This window comes from Diadema antillarum, unplaced genomic scaffold, assembly GCF_040938485.1.
Source record: "Diadema antillarum isolate AM-2024a unplaced genomic scaffold, OU_Dant_1.0 scf00000049, whole genome shotgun sequence".
Classification (NCBI taxonomy): Eukaryota; Metazoa; Echinodermata; class Echinoidea; order Diadematoida; family Diadematidae; genus Diadema; species Diadema antillarum.
Window position 1 is genome coordinate 953620 of NW_027270938.1, and position 16951 is coordinate 970570.

At 39.9% G+C, this 16951-nt stretch overlaps 1 protein-coding gene across 1 annotated transcript; it reads left to right on the forward strand.

The window, feature by feature from the left end:
- The first annotated feature begins 1640 nt into the window (after positions 1-1640).
- On the forward strand, positions 1641-16484 carry LOC139715432 (beta-lactamase domain-containing protein 2-like). Its single transcript, XM_071627004.1, has 8 exons — positions 1641-1783; positions 2280-2443; positions 4128-4264; positions 6706-6937; positions 9127-9318; positions 10616-10695; positions 14856-15020; positions 16299-16484. The coding sequence occupies exons 1-8, from the start codon at positions 1641-1643 to the stop codon at positions 16482-16484; spliced, it is 1299 nt and encodes a 432-aa protein (XP_071483105.1).
- The last annotated feature ends 467 nt before the right edge of the window (positions 16485-16951 follow it).

The following is a 16951-nucleotide window of genomic DNA, read 5'->3' on the forward strand; positions in this document are numbered from 1 at the left end:
TGAATGGATGCAGTATTCAAAGAACGGTGACTCCAGTAACGTCTGAGCTAGAAAACGGACATTCTGTTCAATTTTTTTTTTTTTTTTTAAGTACGTTGATCGATCGGTACAGAAGTGTACCGTCATCACCACGCTTAGCTGAGAATTCGATCATTATAATACCATTTTAACTCTTACAATTCTGACATAACGGAAGAACAACTGACTCCGAATTCAACGGCCTCTTTAGAATTAAGCAGGGGGAATGAGTCGAGGGAAAATAGGCCATAATATATTTTATGATGAAAAAAAAAGGAATTTTGTGGAATTCTCTTTCATTGTCTTTATATCGTTGTCCTGCGGTGATGCCATATTCAATAACTGATATTTTCCTCATCCATTATAACGAACATAACTTTTGAAGGGAATGCCCAATTTTCCCTCAACATTCACTGATTTGTTCTATATTATGTTCAACCCGTTGCTGCGTCATTTGGTTTCTCTTCCCCCTTAAAGGATACATAATATGCATGCACATGTTATCATTATCATTATCATTTATTCGGCAATTCAATATACAATACAAGCTGACATAAAATACAAACAAAAAATCGTATTACATGATATAAAAATTGTGGTGGTTCAAGGTGCATGCTGCTGGTTGCCAGGGGAGGAAAAGGCAAACTTAAAACCGAGGCTGGAGACCTTCCTCCCCGACCAGTGCATGCACCCAGAATCAGCTATATCAATGTAAAACAGATACAAACATTATCAAGTAATACATTATTACACAAAAATGCTCTGAATTCAAACACAAATATGACTAAAATTATAACTGAATATAACCGATGCCCTACCCTGAGCTGATGGTATAGCTCATCCAGCAAAACTGCTGATTTGATATTCTTTCCACAAAAAAAAAACCAAAACCAAAACAAACAAACAAACAAATGTATCATTGTGATAACATGGCAGCACATTGCCCAAGGATGATCAAATTAGTATCTGCTCATTTTAAAACTCAACATCCCTCCCAAAATCTCTATGCAGAAACCAAACCAATGGAGTGAGCGAAACACTGGTATTCCCCCCCCCCCCCCCCAAGAATATGGTTGCCTTGGCAACACATTGTCTAACACCAACATGTGACAAAAATTGCACTGTCATAGGAAAACAGTCTCATAGTAAATCAAACCTAAACTCAAATACTGTAAACTGAGGGAGTGTTCAGTGCACAATTAACTGTATACTATGGATACGAAAACAAAACAAAACATGATTACTATAACAATATAATTGCTTTGGCACTGAAGAAAAAACATGTAAGACTGTGTTACTCATTGTGGGATAATAATATTAAAGAAGTTATGTAGCCTTTACACATGAAAATTTAGGCCGCCGTTGCATACATACTCTCGTCTTTGGTTCACATTTATTTTCTTATGACTATAACCATGCCAGTCTACGCTATGAGTCGTACCGGTATTAACGTTTGATAAATACGATGAGTTAGGTAACGTATCTTTGGGCGATCGGAAGAGAGATACGGAACCTAATGTTGACCTTTATTATAGGCGACCTTAACAGGGGTCGCCTTGGTACACAGTATAAGACCCATATCTCCATGGAATGCCATGTATGCCGTCGGACATTGATCCAACATGACGTTCATCAATAGCGCTGCCCTCGTTGCAGTCACTGCCATTTTGGTGGTCTTTTTACCCAGATACTTCGAGACTCCACCTCAAGTAATCGCTCATGGGTACGTCGCACCCGGCTTCGAAAATGTGCTGGAAGTGTTCAGGTAGGTAGCCGTGTTGTTCAGGTGTTCGTCTTTTTCTTGTCATACAATATATTGAATACAACACGTGCACTAGCTATATTAATGACCCATGTTTGTAAACATGTAAAGATACAGGGTAGGTACTATAGCCATGTGCATAATTAGGATTATTAGGGCCTAAAGGTACGTTAATTGTCTCAATGAAAGCTGACCGGTGTGTACTATATACGTCAGTCGAATTTATGTGTCTTTTTCATGCTGTCTCTGACTCAGCAGTGACGCTATTGGGTTTTGACCATGCTGTTAACTACACGTAAATGCACGTCACTAGCGGGATGTTAACCTGTCCGCCGTAAACATGCATCTGTGGGAGCTTCTCGGTTCCCCAGCTTCACACCACTACGATCCAATGACAGTAATCTATGCATATGTGCTCCTCCATTCTTTGCCATGTTAACTTGCCTTAGAATAGTCAATGCTTAATGTCATGCTTTACACATGTACTATATGGACGCAGAGAAAACTTCGAGACTGGCCGAGATTCTCGCTACGGTGGATCTGCTTTCTCCGCCTACTACAAAGGGGAGAAAGTCGTCGATGTTTGGGGAGGGTATGCCGACGGAGAGATCAGACAGCCATGGCGGGAGGACACAATGTCGGTATTCTACTCCACGACAAAAGGTACAACGTTAAACCTATTGAACGAGACAATGATATTGTGTAAGCCATCCTGGACTCGGGAATGCTCGCGTTTTAATCACTAGTTTGAAGTCTTCTTCATTTTCCGATATGTGCGTCTTTCTTTCTGTTCTTGTTGCGGCCTCTAGTAATTCAAAGTTCAATCCGCTAATAGCTATGCCGGAAGTTGAATAGACGATGTATACCGGGTGTCCCAAAAAAAGCGGAACGGTGGATTTTCAGTACCTTGCGTTCTAAAAGTGATATATTTTTTGACATCATTAGAAAGAGCATCTTCCGCAGAAGACCATGATACCAATTTTTATTCTACGCCAATTTCTGTAGATGCAGTCATTTTCAATTTTTGGCGACTTATGAGATAATAATTTGGGAGCGACACGCGTTCCATACGGTGAATTGTGTTAGCTCGTTGATCCATGTCAACAAAAGATAACGCTTTCATATTGGGAGCGCACACACACACATACACACACACAGTGTTTTTTTCCTGGCCCGTGCCCAATGTGAAAGCTGTATCTTTTGTTGACATGGATCACCAAGCTTACACAATATTCACCGTATGGATCGCATGTCGCACTCAAATTATTATCTCATAAGTCGCAAAAATCTGGCGAAATTTGACAATCACTGCATTTTCAGAAATTGGTGTAGAATAAAAAGTACTGAACCAAATTAAATTATTTTGATATCATAGTATTCTGCGGAAAATGCTCTTTTTAATGATGTCAAAAGATATATAACTTTTAGACCGCAAGGTACTGAAAATCCACCGTTCCGCTTTTTTGGGACACCCGGTATAATGGGGCCATCATAGACATGGCCCCTTCCCTCCCCTCTTGCCCCCCCCCCCCCCCCCCCCCCCCCTATTGGTGAGCAAGATCGATGTGCTTGGAACAAAATTGATTTTAATGTTTCAAAAATATACCTATATATACCCTGCCCCATGACCGTATACAAAAAATGTTCAACTCCTCTTCCATAAAGTCATTGTAACTTTATCATTAATGAGAAAATCAAGTATCAATGTAGAATTTAGTTTATTTTTGTTTTTGCAGCTAAAACGAATTAACCAACATATTGTATATTTTTATGAGAAATAGCTGACCTCGTTTGGCTTATCAAATTGCCCTTGCATGCATGCGTCCTCAATAATAGACTTATGCTATGAATTGATGACATTATTCATCAACACCGTAATAAATATGATGAGTATCTAATCATTGATCTAAAACAGAAATGTTCGTCGTATCAATGCTTAGAACATTCTTGCTATTGTTGCAGATTACAAAATGAAATACTGTCCTTCCGATTTTTTTTTTCGTTTGGAGGGTATAAGAAATATAAACATACTTCTGCTGAGACGGTGCGTAAGTAGAGCGAGAAATCAATTCAGATCTCATTTATCTTAACCTTGAGCTCTTCAGTGTTGCTTCAATCAAAATGCCATGAGTTGCTCTAAACAAAGAAATTAACACTCTATCTTTACAGAGATGCCTCGAATCATTGTCCCTGTTGCTACTAGTTTCTCGTCTTTCACATGTTTTGCAGGGATTATTTCTTTTTTGTTTTTTAGTATATAGTATTTGTCCGTGAGGATTGAAAGTGCTCAAAACAAAGTTTGTAATATTTCTGAACTAAGTTTTGTTGTCCATCCATTTCCACAAAGGGGTCGCTGCAATCTGCCTAGCAATGCTGGCCGACAGAGGGCTGCTCGATTACGACAAACCCGTGGCACACTACTGGCCAGAGTTCGCTCAAAAGGGCAAAGGAAAGGTTACCGTCCGTGAGTTGATCGAACACAAGGTATAAAATTCTTTCTCCCTTTCTTCTACAACGTGATATGAGGTGTAACCCCCACTCGAGTGGTCATCCTATTTTGTACCACATAGCATGCGCATTCCAAATTATTCGGGAAATGAGTATATGATTTAGAGGCGCAATTTTTTTTTTTTTTTTGGGGGGGGGGGGGGGGTCCCAAAAATCGTGAAATAGGGGGTATCTCCAAAAACTGTGAAATATAGGGGGTCTCTTAGTATTTTCCCGAAACATTTTTGATAAGGTGTAGTTTCGAGATCTTTCCTAAACAATCCTGAAATTCGGTCCGGATAAGGTAAAATTCAACCCCCGAAAAATTCCGAAATAGGAAAAGTACAGCTTCTTGATGTTTTTTACCCTGATTCTCATTCTAATATGCTAATACAGTGCATGTTTTTCTGCAAAGCATTCCGGCTTGTCTTTTTTTCCGCAGGACATTTCGCGACATAGGTCACTCCGCTTTGCTATAGTTTACTTCCAAAAAAAGGGAGCTATGGAATTACTGGCTTCCCTTCCTAAAGCCCGTGATATGATGTCAAAATCCTAGCTCATTTCCACCTTTAAAGGCGGCATCTCTGTAAGAATATGGAATAAGCATAGTGTATGAATGATCGCCTCAGTGGGGGGAGGAGGGATGTGAATTGTGTTCTTAACCCCGGTTTGTCGCCTCAATGCAGGCAGCGGTTGTCCCAGAATTTATAGCTTCAGGTCAGAGTTTGCATGTATGAAAGAAGGAAGATTTTGATGAAACCATCTTAGGGGCTGGTCTATATAGGGACTGCTCGGAGAAAGGTTAAGGTTAGCAAATGGTCGTCAACTGGTCGGCGACTGGTTGCCGACCATTAGAAATTGGTCGCCGATTGGTTGCTGATGTTTAGTTGGCGCTCAGCAACAATTTGAAAATTGCTCGCACGCTCTCTCTCAGTCGCAAAAGCGCAAGATTGCTAGGTCATGTCAGTGAGGCTGTCTTCAGTGTTATTCTTCTATGATCTTCTATGTCAATTACCCTTTTGCCCTTACCCTTCGCTGACACTCCCTTAGGCATGTCTTCAGCATTATAGGGGTCGCTTTGTGACGTCAGGAATGGTACATGAATGGATGTGATCTGCATCAAACATAATATTCCTATCTATATCTTGGCACGTGAGTGCGGAACGCGGACGCGGCACGCGGACACAGACACTCTGCAAAAATAATTAGTGGTCCTTGTAATCATTATATTTTCGTCAGCGACGAATTGGAAAATGGTCTTTATTGGCAGCTATAGGCTAGTTGCCGAATAAAAATCTTCACGCTGAAGGCCAGAAATCACTTAAAACCAGCCCTAAAGAGCCTGCAGCATAGAGAACCTCTAGTCGACCAAAGCCGGTCGCCGACTGGTTGCCGAAAGCTGAAACCATTTTTCCTGGCATCCAAAAACCGTTGTACGACCTGTGGCAACCAGCTGCCGACCAGAGATTTCAGAGGTCGTAGAATGGTCGGCGCAATATGTGTGTGTGACCTCGGGGAAAATAAAGGTTGTTGATATGCTTAAAACACTGGCTAAGGAGTTACAAGGCTCGTCTAGTACCTCCTCGACCGTAGTCCCCGTTTCGGTTGTGTGCGCAATCAAAATAAAATGCGGGTATCACACAATACAGACCACATGTGGTCGTAAGAAGCTCGATTTCACAAACAGAATTTTGTCTAAAAGACAATACCATTCCCAACAAGCGAGTAACTTGAAACTCAGTGAATATACTCTCAAAATGATGCAAATCATGCAATTCACATGATGATAATGATAATGGTAAAAACGTCCCGAGAACGTGTGATTTTCACAGGACCGCTTGTCCGACTTGGACACAACTTTGTCTTTAACATTTTTAAATGGCTGCAGAAATAAAATATATGCACATGCAAAATTTTGCTATATGCAAGTGTGTCATAGTCGTTCAACAAACCTTGATGGTGCGTTGAACGGTGTGTACCTAGCTAGTATGACAAGATTTAGGGTAACCTGATATCATATTAGTCAAGACTATATAGTGATCGCATCGTATCTACAATTTCATTTCGTTTGAGGATTCGGTGAAGCTTTACTACCCGTTAGCTTATCTACGTGCCCATGAAGGTATATGCATTTTCAAAATGAATTTCTCACTGAGGAAAAATATGTGTTTTGAAAGGAAGTCAAATTTCGGAGATCTCTTTAGATTGATTGTCATTCATGTGGAAACATGTAACGTAATTGTTTTCACATTCGACTCGCATTCAACTCGCATTCGACATAATGATTTATAAATGATGGAATGAAAACAAAATTTTTAATGCAGCTGCTGTGCCACAGAGTATAACGCTGTGTGACATCATCACAAGAAGTTAATGAATGCTGCAAGTATGCCCTCATAGCTGTGTCATCGGAGTATATATACTTTTAACTCACTTAGGCTGGTTTGATGCTAGCCGGACCGCCCGGACTCAGTGCTGAGCTTCTGAGGGATGTCTCAAAGGCAGGCGAGCTCATGGCTTCCACTGAGCCCGTCTTGGAACTTGACGGGAAGACTCATGGGTACCATCCAGTCACCTTCGGCCCGCTAACAAATGAGTTACTGCGCAGAGTCGATCCGAAGCACAGGACAATGGGCAAATTCTTTGCCGAAGAGATAGGGGAGCCTTTCGGTAAATATATGGATTATTTGACTATCAAAATGATGCCGCTCATTTATGGTAGCTGCAGTTTGCCATCGTGTCCTAGTTTAGTTCTTCTCTATAACCCCAAAAATAAGGTTAAAAAGAGGGAAAGAAATATATATGAATTTGCTGCGTGTCAAAAAGTGTAATTCTTTCTCCTAAGACTATAGGCAAATATTTCTATTATTTTCGGCGCATGCCGACGTATCAAAAGCGTTCTCTGCAACGTTGACAAACACTGAGCCATTGAAGTTTCTTTCTCTCTTTTGTTTTTGCGTTTTAGTTTGGGTTGTTATCTTTTTTTCATTAGGTAGTACGCACAATATAAAGAGCGTATCAAAAAAAGAAAAAGGTAATCTAACTTTGGAGCGCCACCATTTCATAATTGTCAGCAATGGAGAGTGCAATGTTAGTTGTGAGGAAAGAGGAACTCTTCCTCTTTTTATCGATATCTAATTATGCTGAAAAATGTCAGCATGACTGAGCAAATAAACTTTAAAGACAACAATGTCAAATTACACTTTTTCCAAGTTTGAGTGTTATCGTGGTGGAACAATGCATGTCTCACTGAATGGATGGGATCTCTCAATGAAAGTGGTAACATTAACAGGCAAGCCTGCATGACTGCAGGTATGTGTTAATAAGGTTTAGTGTTTAGGGTTTCCTCTAACATTTTATGGTTCATAAAACATGGACACCTGTCCGATAACGTGGTCACTCGTACTAAGGCAAATCCACACAGTAAATTTTTCCCAGTCCATATTCAACACATAGCTCACAGTGCCAAGCCAAGTCTTGAATGTGAAGAGAGAAAATGGATAATGGTTCAGCCTTTGTGGAAGTGACAAAGTTATCATCAGCGGTGGCCATATTGAAGATTACGGACCATAAAACGTTACAAGAAGCCCTAAACACAAACCTGCAGTCATGCGGGCTGCCCTGTTCGTGTTACCTCTTTCATTGAGAGATCCAATCCATTCAGTGAGACATGCATTGTTTCTTTAATTATAACACTCAAACTTGGAAAAAGTGTAATTTGCCATTGTTGTCTTTAGAGTTCATGTGCTCAGTCATGCATGAATTTTGTCAACATAATTAGAATGGAAAGAGGGAGAGTTCCTCTTTCCTCACAACATTGCACTCTCCGGAGCGGACAATTATGAAATGGTAGCCCTCCAAAGTTGGATTACCATTTTTTGATACGCACTGTAGTTACGGTATACGTTGTGTTGTACACTGCAAAAAGTTCGGTGTTAAATAGTGAACACCGAGCTGGTGTTAAATTTTCTGTGCTCATTTATGGTGTTAAATTAACACCTCCGGGTGTCATTTCCAAATATAAAACTGTTTTTTGAAGAGTTTCTTAGTAACTGCACTTCTTGTTGATTTTTTATTTAAACAAGACAATCAAGAATTTTACATTAAAATACTAGATTTTTGAAAAAATGTGAAAATAGATTTACACCACAGTAACACCAGCTGATGTGGTCTCTTATTGAAGCTGGACGGGTGTTAAACCATTGATATTAACACCAACAAATATCAAATCAACACCATGTGGTGTCATTTTTGAATTAACACCAGTGCAGTGTCAAAATAACACCAGGCACAGTGTCAAATTAACACCACGAAGTGTCAGGTGAACACTTTTCAACACCATCACAGTGCATTTTCTACACCTGTGGGTGTGGTCCTCTATTGAAGTTTGATCGGTGTTAGATTTAACACCCGTGGTGTTGAATCTAACACCGATGTTTTTACAGTGTATATTAATATTGTATTCATGACGAGTAGACGCATACAAGACTGGAAGTCGACAAATGTCCTTGTGCAATGAAGATAAGATCGACATAGGTTCAAAGCAGCACGTTACTCATAATACATGTACAGGAAACACGTTTTTGGGACGCCAGACATTATGCCGTCGTATTTCGGTAACATAAATTTAACGTGTGAATGATCACTTATGAATATGTTTTTATGTGGTTTTGGTCGTTACACGGTCATGTGTATTGCGGTCGCTTGAAAATTTGTAATTTGAGTTACGCATAATGGATGATGACGATACGAATGCAAGTAAATAAGATCAAATAAAAGTAAAAACTGTCGGGTGTTGTTTGTTTTTTGCTTTTTTACATTGTACTCATTCATTTTATTAACCTATTTTTACAATGAAGGCATTGATTTCTACATCGGTCTGCCCTTGGAGCAGAACTACCGTGTGGCTCGGACTCCCGTACAGAGCAATAATATATTTCTACTCTTAGCTCAAGGCTTGTCAAGCCGTATCACACGCCAGGCCATGTGGTACTTCATGCGCAACGATCTCTTTTCTCGTGCACTGGCGAATTCGGGACTCCAACAGGTCGGTGTATTATATAGGAAGCATGATTGTCCATGTTTTCTTATCTATACCTTGTTCACGGGGAATGATGCGTCCAAAGTCACCAATTGACGCGACTGATACTGAATGTTTTTTTTTTTTTTTTCTGGGGAAAATAACTAGTCTTTTGCATGATACAACTCTCAAAACATACCGAGCCTATAACTTGATCATGAGAAGGGTTATGCTTTGCACATTTACATTGAATTTCACGATTGTCATCGGCCATGCGTGTCGTATCATACAGAGTTTGGTTTGGATACACGGACAGGAATACACGTGCAATTGATCTTTTTTTTTTCTCTCTCTCTCTTTCACAAAGGGTTCGGCTTTTTAGATACATACGTGTATTCAATACAAACACGTCAGTTCAGAACTCAGCACATGTAGATAATTATATTGATCGGAGTGATGATACAGGCGTATTACTTTGTAGGTGATACGATGCGCATTATTTTCAGTATGCGTTCTGTTCACAAACAGCAAGTTGTTATTATGTCAGATTAGTTTTGGAGACACGTATATGTGCAGGATTTTATAGTCTTATTTTTCAATTTCAATTTCTGTCTTATCGTTTTGCTGATCCAATGTATTCCTTTTTTGTTTATTGTTTAGTTTTGTTATTTTGTTTTTGTTTTTGTTTTGTTTTTTATTTCATCCGACTCTCATTTGAAATGTCAGCAGAACATTAACGTATAATAAATATACGCGGTTCTTTTGTCAGTTTGTTATCAGGTAGTCGGGTATAGAAGTGATACCTTGGCAGGCAGATTGAGCTCACGATCCTTTATGTTTGTATTACTGTTGTGCAAAGGTGACATTCTCCTTTTGGGTAGGACTTCGTACAGCACATTAATGTGATCACGAAGACAGACCCATAATCTACAAGTGGTTACGTACACTGCAGGATTTTGTGTCATGTACGGACAAGAAAGGTGTCACATCAGATAAACACGAATAGACCTACTTGGTTACTAATATTCAAATTCTTTTTATTCATCTACCTTTCATGTGATATTAAAAAAAGATAAAGTTGTTATTTGTATGATGTGTAGAAGACTTTCTCGCATGGAAACCGCTTGATAATCTTTCAAGTCATAGACATAAATTCATAAACTGTGAGAACAATGTCAGACGATTCATAAGTGATCCCTTGGCAATACACCCTCTGGCAGTATGAGAACACTAAAGTAAACGTGATTGATACATATCTATACAGTGCCTAAGCAAAATAATAAATACCATGCATTCATTTATTTTGTCTTTTGTCGAAAACCAGCCAGGATTCTTTAATGACCCTTACAACCGTGCCATCGAGATACCATCGGCAAGTGGAATAGGAACAGCTCGGTCAGTTGCAAAGGTAACAGTTCAAGCGATCCGGAAAGCCACGGATTTTGTAGTAGAATCAATGTAAAAAATTGCAAAATAGTATTTACACATTTTAAGTAGAATCGACCTATACAAAGAAGGGCAGCCTCCTGTAGGGTGGTGTTCGTTCATCTGACGGTTCTTTATTCCGAAAATGAAATAAGGCTCGTTATTCCGAGACACACAAACTCCCCTTTATCAAGAAGTTCGTTTACCTGAATATGAAATAGGATTTGTTAATCAGAACATTTTGTGGCGTTATTCCGAAGGTTCGTTAAATCAAAATGAAATACAATTAGTTACTCCGAACCGGGATTCTGAAGCTTCGTTGATCCGAAAACAAAATGAAGGTACGTATGATTAACAAACCTTTGGAATTTCGAACATTATTTATTATTTTTTTAATTAACAGACGTTCAGAACGAAACTTTTAAATTAATTTTTGGATAAATGAATGTCTGCAGAATAATGAAACTTCCTATTTGGCGTCACGAGCCTTCTGAATAACGAACCTTATTTCATTTTCGGCCTAGCGAACCTTGGCAACAAAAAATTTTAACCCTCCACCATTCGGTCAAGTAATGAAAACAACAATCAACAATCAACAACAAACCAACACAGATTATATAGAAATGGAATGATATGAAATATTCACACAGGTTTTCAAAAATGTTTTCACTTGACCAGGCAGCACACCTTCTAGAAATCGAGCAGACACGGACAAACGATATTAGAAAAAGAAATGTTATAAAAAGTCGGCTTAGATCGTTTATGAACATCTACTCAATCGTTAAAGCAGCATAAGTCATGTGAAGACCGCAGATGGCGTTTCTCATGCCCCAGCACCAACTTCGTTAGCGGAGGCAACATTTTCGAGTAGCCATTGTTTCTTCCATGTGTCCCTCGGCTAAATTGCCTAAAGATCTAGATGTTCCTGTAGCTTTCATGTGTGGTGCCATCGTGTGACCTTCTGTACTTGTTTGGACTGTTGATTGGCATTTAACCATGTTTTAGGTCAACTTTGCAAGAAATTGACAATATTCGTGTTGCAAACTTGTGTCAACTGAGGGACAGTGTGACGCCCTCTAAATAATGATGCAATGGTCAATGACAGTCACAATAGTCACAACACAACGCTAAATCGAATATAGGTGCTGGTGATGTCATCAGAAAATTCCTCAAAACGTTATTTTTTATCTTTGATAAAAAGAATACATTACTTCGACTTGTTACTGACATACTGTTGACAGCGAAATTATTCCCGCGTCGGCCACGTTGTTGAAAGATACCGACCAATTTATGTGATTTCTGATGGAAGTCTTCGTCATCACTGCAGAGACGGCGGAGTCTAGTGAGACTGATGAGTCTCGTCGTGTGGTGAGACTCTCAATACAATAGTTTCAACGTGAAATACAACTTCATAGATACCCAGATGAGCAATAGGATTAATCAACTTCGACAACTATGCGCTTAAGACCAGTTTTCATACATCCGGAGTTTCATACATGACTCCAACCATGAGTACTACACTTGTCATAAATACCACTAACATTAAAAACTTGCCCCCCTCCCCCCCCCCCCCCCCCCCCCCCTTGTTCTACCCCGCGGGAAAATGAGTGTCTGATACTCAATGCCGAACATCACAGGTTTAAAGAGAGTGCTGAGACAGATGATCATGGTATCGCTGATGAAAGCAAACCTTCATCTCATCGTCTAGTTGTAACTATTTCTGAGGACCTATCGCTCGCTGAAGGTGATTGCACTCTTCTTTTGAGAGGCTTGACGTTTGTTCCAAAATAGAAATCAGTGGATGATTTCGAAGTTCGGCGTGTTTTCGAGAGTTTCGCTCGTCGTCTACGGCTGAAAGTACACTTTGCCGAAAAGAACAGTGAATCTGATCGGGCTGTCAAGGAAATAAATGACTCGGCAGATTTGACTCAACAGCCGTCACCTCCGTCATTTGAATCTCTGCAGCCGAAACGTTAAACTTGGACTCCATAAGAAGGTGAGAACCCCAATATTGATCTCTTCATCAACAAATGTAGGATTGACGTCAACAAATGTAGGATTGACGTCAACAACCTCAACTCATCATTACTGAGAAAGAAAGAAAGGCGCTCTAAGTCCCTGAGGAAGAATACCAACTACATCATGAAACCGGCTGACAAAGGAAGAGCTGTCATCGTATGGCGACACGACTTGAGCATCGCTGAGGCCCAGCGACAACTCGACAATCCAGCGTTCTGTTATAAGGTAGGCAACGATCCTGCCAGCGATCATCAGGAGATTGCTAAAGCCACAGCTACTGATGTTGTCAAGAGCAACGCTCTCCCGCCATCTGCACCGAACCTTTGTCAGAAGACCCCCGTAGTTCAACATTTTATCTTCTCCCTAAAATACACAAAGAAGGAAATCCCGGCAGACCTGTAGTTTCATCTATTGGATGTCCGACAGAGCTCATCATTCAACAACTTGATGGCATATTCTACCTTCTCGTTTTTAACCTGGACACGTAAAGGACGTGAACGACTCTTCAGACGCCCACCGAATCTTCGAAACTGTCTAGCTCGCAACACAAGGCGCCTGACTTCTGTTCACCATGGCTGTTTCTTTCTATACCAATATCCCTCTAGACAGGGCCTACGCGCAATCAATTACTTCCTGCAGAAGTCCTCATCACCTCATTGTCCGGATGATACTACAGTGGACTCCCGTTATAACGAAGTCATCGGGACCGGCAGTTTTCTTTCGTTATACAGTGGACTGCCGTTATAAGGAAGTCCTCGGGACCGGCAGTTTTCTTTTGTTGTATCGAAATTTCGTTGTAACCGAACAAATAAACGATAAAAAAAAAAAAAAAAAGAGCCGACAATTTTGCGACCTGGATTTTTATTTCGTTGTAACCGGAATTTCGTTATAAACGTGTTTGTTATAACGGGAGTGCGCTTTATCGAAATTTCGTTGAAACTGAACACGTAAACGATAAAAAACATAGAGCCGATAATTTTGCGACCTGGATTTTTATTTCGTTGTAACCGGAATTTCGTTATAACCCAGTTCGTTATAACGGGAGTGCACTGTACCATCTTTCGTCTGTCTGAGTTAGTGCTAAAACTTTTCCTCCTTCCAGTTCGATGGAAATTTCAACCTTCAGAAGGAAGGAGTCGCTATGGGAACTAAGATCGGTCCACGCCTGCCTATTCGTCGGCCTTATTGAGCAAGCAATTCTCAAGAGTTTCCAAGGCCCTAAACCCCTTCTTCTAAACTTTCTAAATTCGTTAAAACAACGTCTTTCACGGAGTTTCCTTGATTAGTAATGTTGTATATTTCACTGTCCTGAAGAGTTCACTTTCTTCATTAGAGATATCACGAACACGAAGGGTAGTTTTCCCTTCAGCTGATCATGAATCGCAACTCTCAGTGTTTCATTTACCTGGGGCCCGTTTCATAAAACTTGTTATCAGTGACAACTGCCACATTTCTATGACAAATTTGCTCTCAGCCAATCAGATGCAATGATTTCGGTGGCTTATCACATCTATGACAACTTGTCACTGATGACAAGTTTTATGAAACGGGCCCCGGGTTACCTTCAATGAACCTAATATGTAGAGCTGGTGCACCAATTATATAGGAAAACATACGAGCTGACGGAGCCGCCATGCTGACCCGAAATTGAGCAAAACTGGACACACGACAGGGGAAATTTTCAAATTCGGCTCTGATCACATGAACTTTCTTGCATGTCGTTCGTCAGGGCATTTTAAGCCAGCGTATGACCTCCAATGGAGTTTCTGAGGCTCCGGCAGCAACTTCGTGAGTGGCGGCAAAATCCTTTGACAGGCCCAAAAATAGCGCGAAGATCTTGCGAAAGTTGATTTTATGTTACGAATTTTCATCTTCGTGTGGCCTGAGGGTGTCATCGTGTGACCCTCAGTAGGCATCGTATTTGCTTTGGCTCTTGACTGGTTTTTAACCAAGTGTGGGGCCAACTTCGTGCGAAATTCGTATGGCCATCTTGTCAATTTTGGGACAGTGTGACGCCACTCTAATCTGTCACTGTATATCGCAAGCTTTTCAATAGTCTTTAGGCCATCTCTATGCACCATACCTGCACATCACGAGCTTGAATTTCCTCTGATTCTCCTGCAGCTATTTAGCATCGTCGCGATGGGCGGTACGGACCCGGAAACCAATAAGACGCTCCTTTCAAAGAAAGCCGCAGACGATCTAATGAAGAGCGAGGAGCCTACCTTCGACATCTGCCTCGGCGTTCCCATGGCTTTTAATCTCGGATTTTTTGCCTCTGATGTCGCGGTAAGTACCATATAAATTTCAATGAAATTAGTTCTTCAGACGCATGACAATTGTGTATTTAAGAAATAAATTTCATACATCTGATCAGCAGAATAGGTTTCATCAAGGGCACCATCAATTTGATGGATGCTTTCCAACAGTTTGTCTGATATGACGGAGAGCCAATGTGACCAAAGAGGAACAACATCCGCAGGTATATACGAATATTGTAGCGCGCTTCATAGATAGTACATATTAAGCACTGATATTTGACGCATAACAGTGGTTATACATGTATTGCAAATTTGCCTTTATCAAAAGCCGTTACTTCGTGCCCACACTGAATATTATAAGTTAAATGATAATAACTCTAGGTGATAACGTATTGCTACTGACTCCCTACTTAAAAAAATCCAAATGATTTGCTTGTGTTATAAATATATATACAAATGTAGACGTGTGCATGTATACATACAAAAGAAGAAAAATAGTGCCTCGCTGGTAGCATAGGATGGGGGTAAAACTGGATTTACCAAGCACTGATTTACGTCAAGTATTGCAAGGTTTCGGTCAGAATAGGAAGGACTGTTCAAATTAGATAAATCATTGCAACGACAGAACAAGTTCAGTTTTGGTACCAGTCCTTATATTGAAGACTTTCTGGTAAACATGTTTTGCAATGTTGCATTTTTACCGCATGCTATTGATTATTTCATTCTTTGGTTTGCTTTGACTTTTGATTTTTTTTCATCTGATTTTATGAAAATTAGTTTTTGGGTTTTTTTTTCGTGAGAAATCTGGACCCCAATGATTTTACGTGGAATTCCAAACGAAAGTGAAATGATAAATAGAACATAGTTTAAACGGCCTGAAATAAAGTTTGTAAATTTCCAATTTCCCCTCTTTTTATGAAACAGATGTAATAAGCAGTGGTAAAAAAAAGGCTTCATTTATTCCTACACACAAGTTTTCAACAAAAAAAAAAACTCTTTACAGAGATGGCAGCTAAAGATCACATCAGTTTCATTGTAACGCTGTGACTTTCTCTGTTAGAAAGATATATTGAAAGGTTGACGAGATATATACTCAGATCACAAACAACGTATATGATTATGTATTTGTGTTTCATTTTTCACTTTAACCACTTCCTAAATTTTATGTCAAACTAAATGAAACTTAACATTCTGTTCGACTAATTGTAATATATTTCTTAAGGGCATTTGAATATATAGTAGTACACTGTTTTGCACCTTTATAAACAAAAGTTTTTAATCCACGTAATTTCTGCGAATGCAACAGGAGGGCGAGATGATGTACGGACACCCCGGAGCTGGCGGCCAAATGGGGTACGCTGACCCTACCCACCAGGTTGGATTTGGTTTCGTCAGTTCAACAATATCACCCTTCTTTCTAAAAGACGACCCACGGACAGACGCCATCCTTGCTGCTTTCTATAAGTCAATTAGAATGCAGGAACAGAAGTGAGGGTTTACAGATAAAATTTCGTTTACTAGCCTATACTGTAGGCCTGCAGTTACATTGATAACGGGATACAAAAGCTTTTGCAGTACAGGGTGTATTAAAATGGAGAGTGAACTTGCCCAACTGATTTCCTTCTGTGTGTTTTGCTGTAGATCTATGTGTTGTATGTGTAGGTGTGTGTGTGCGCGCGTGCGTTGGGATGTATGTGTGTACAAACATTCAATAAGTATGGTACCTCGTAGGATGCAGGGAAAAGCGACCAGCACAATTTCATACTTTTATTTGTGAAGCTTGTAATTGCGGTTACACTGACTACCGGTGAACAAAATGTTTACTCTTCGTCTCAACATTTGTGAGGACTTTATACATTATAGTTTATACATTGTATACAAAGTTTCATTTTGACATATGCACAACTTACAAGTCTGTAATCAAATCGCAAGCATCTGAAGCATTTCCCCACATTTCGA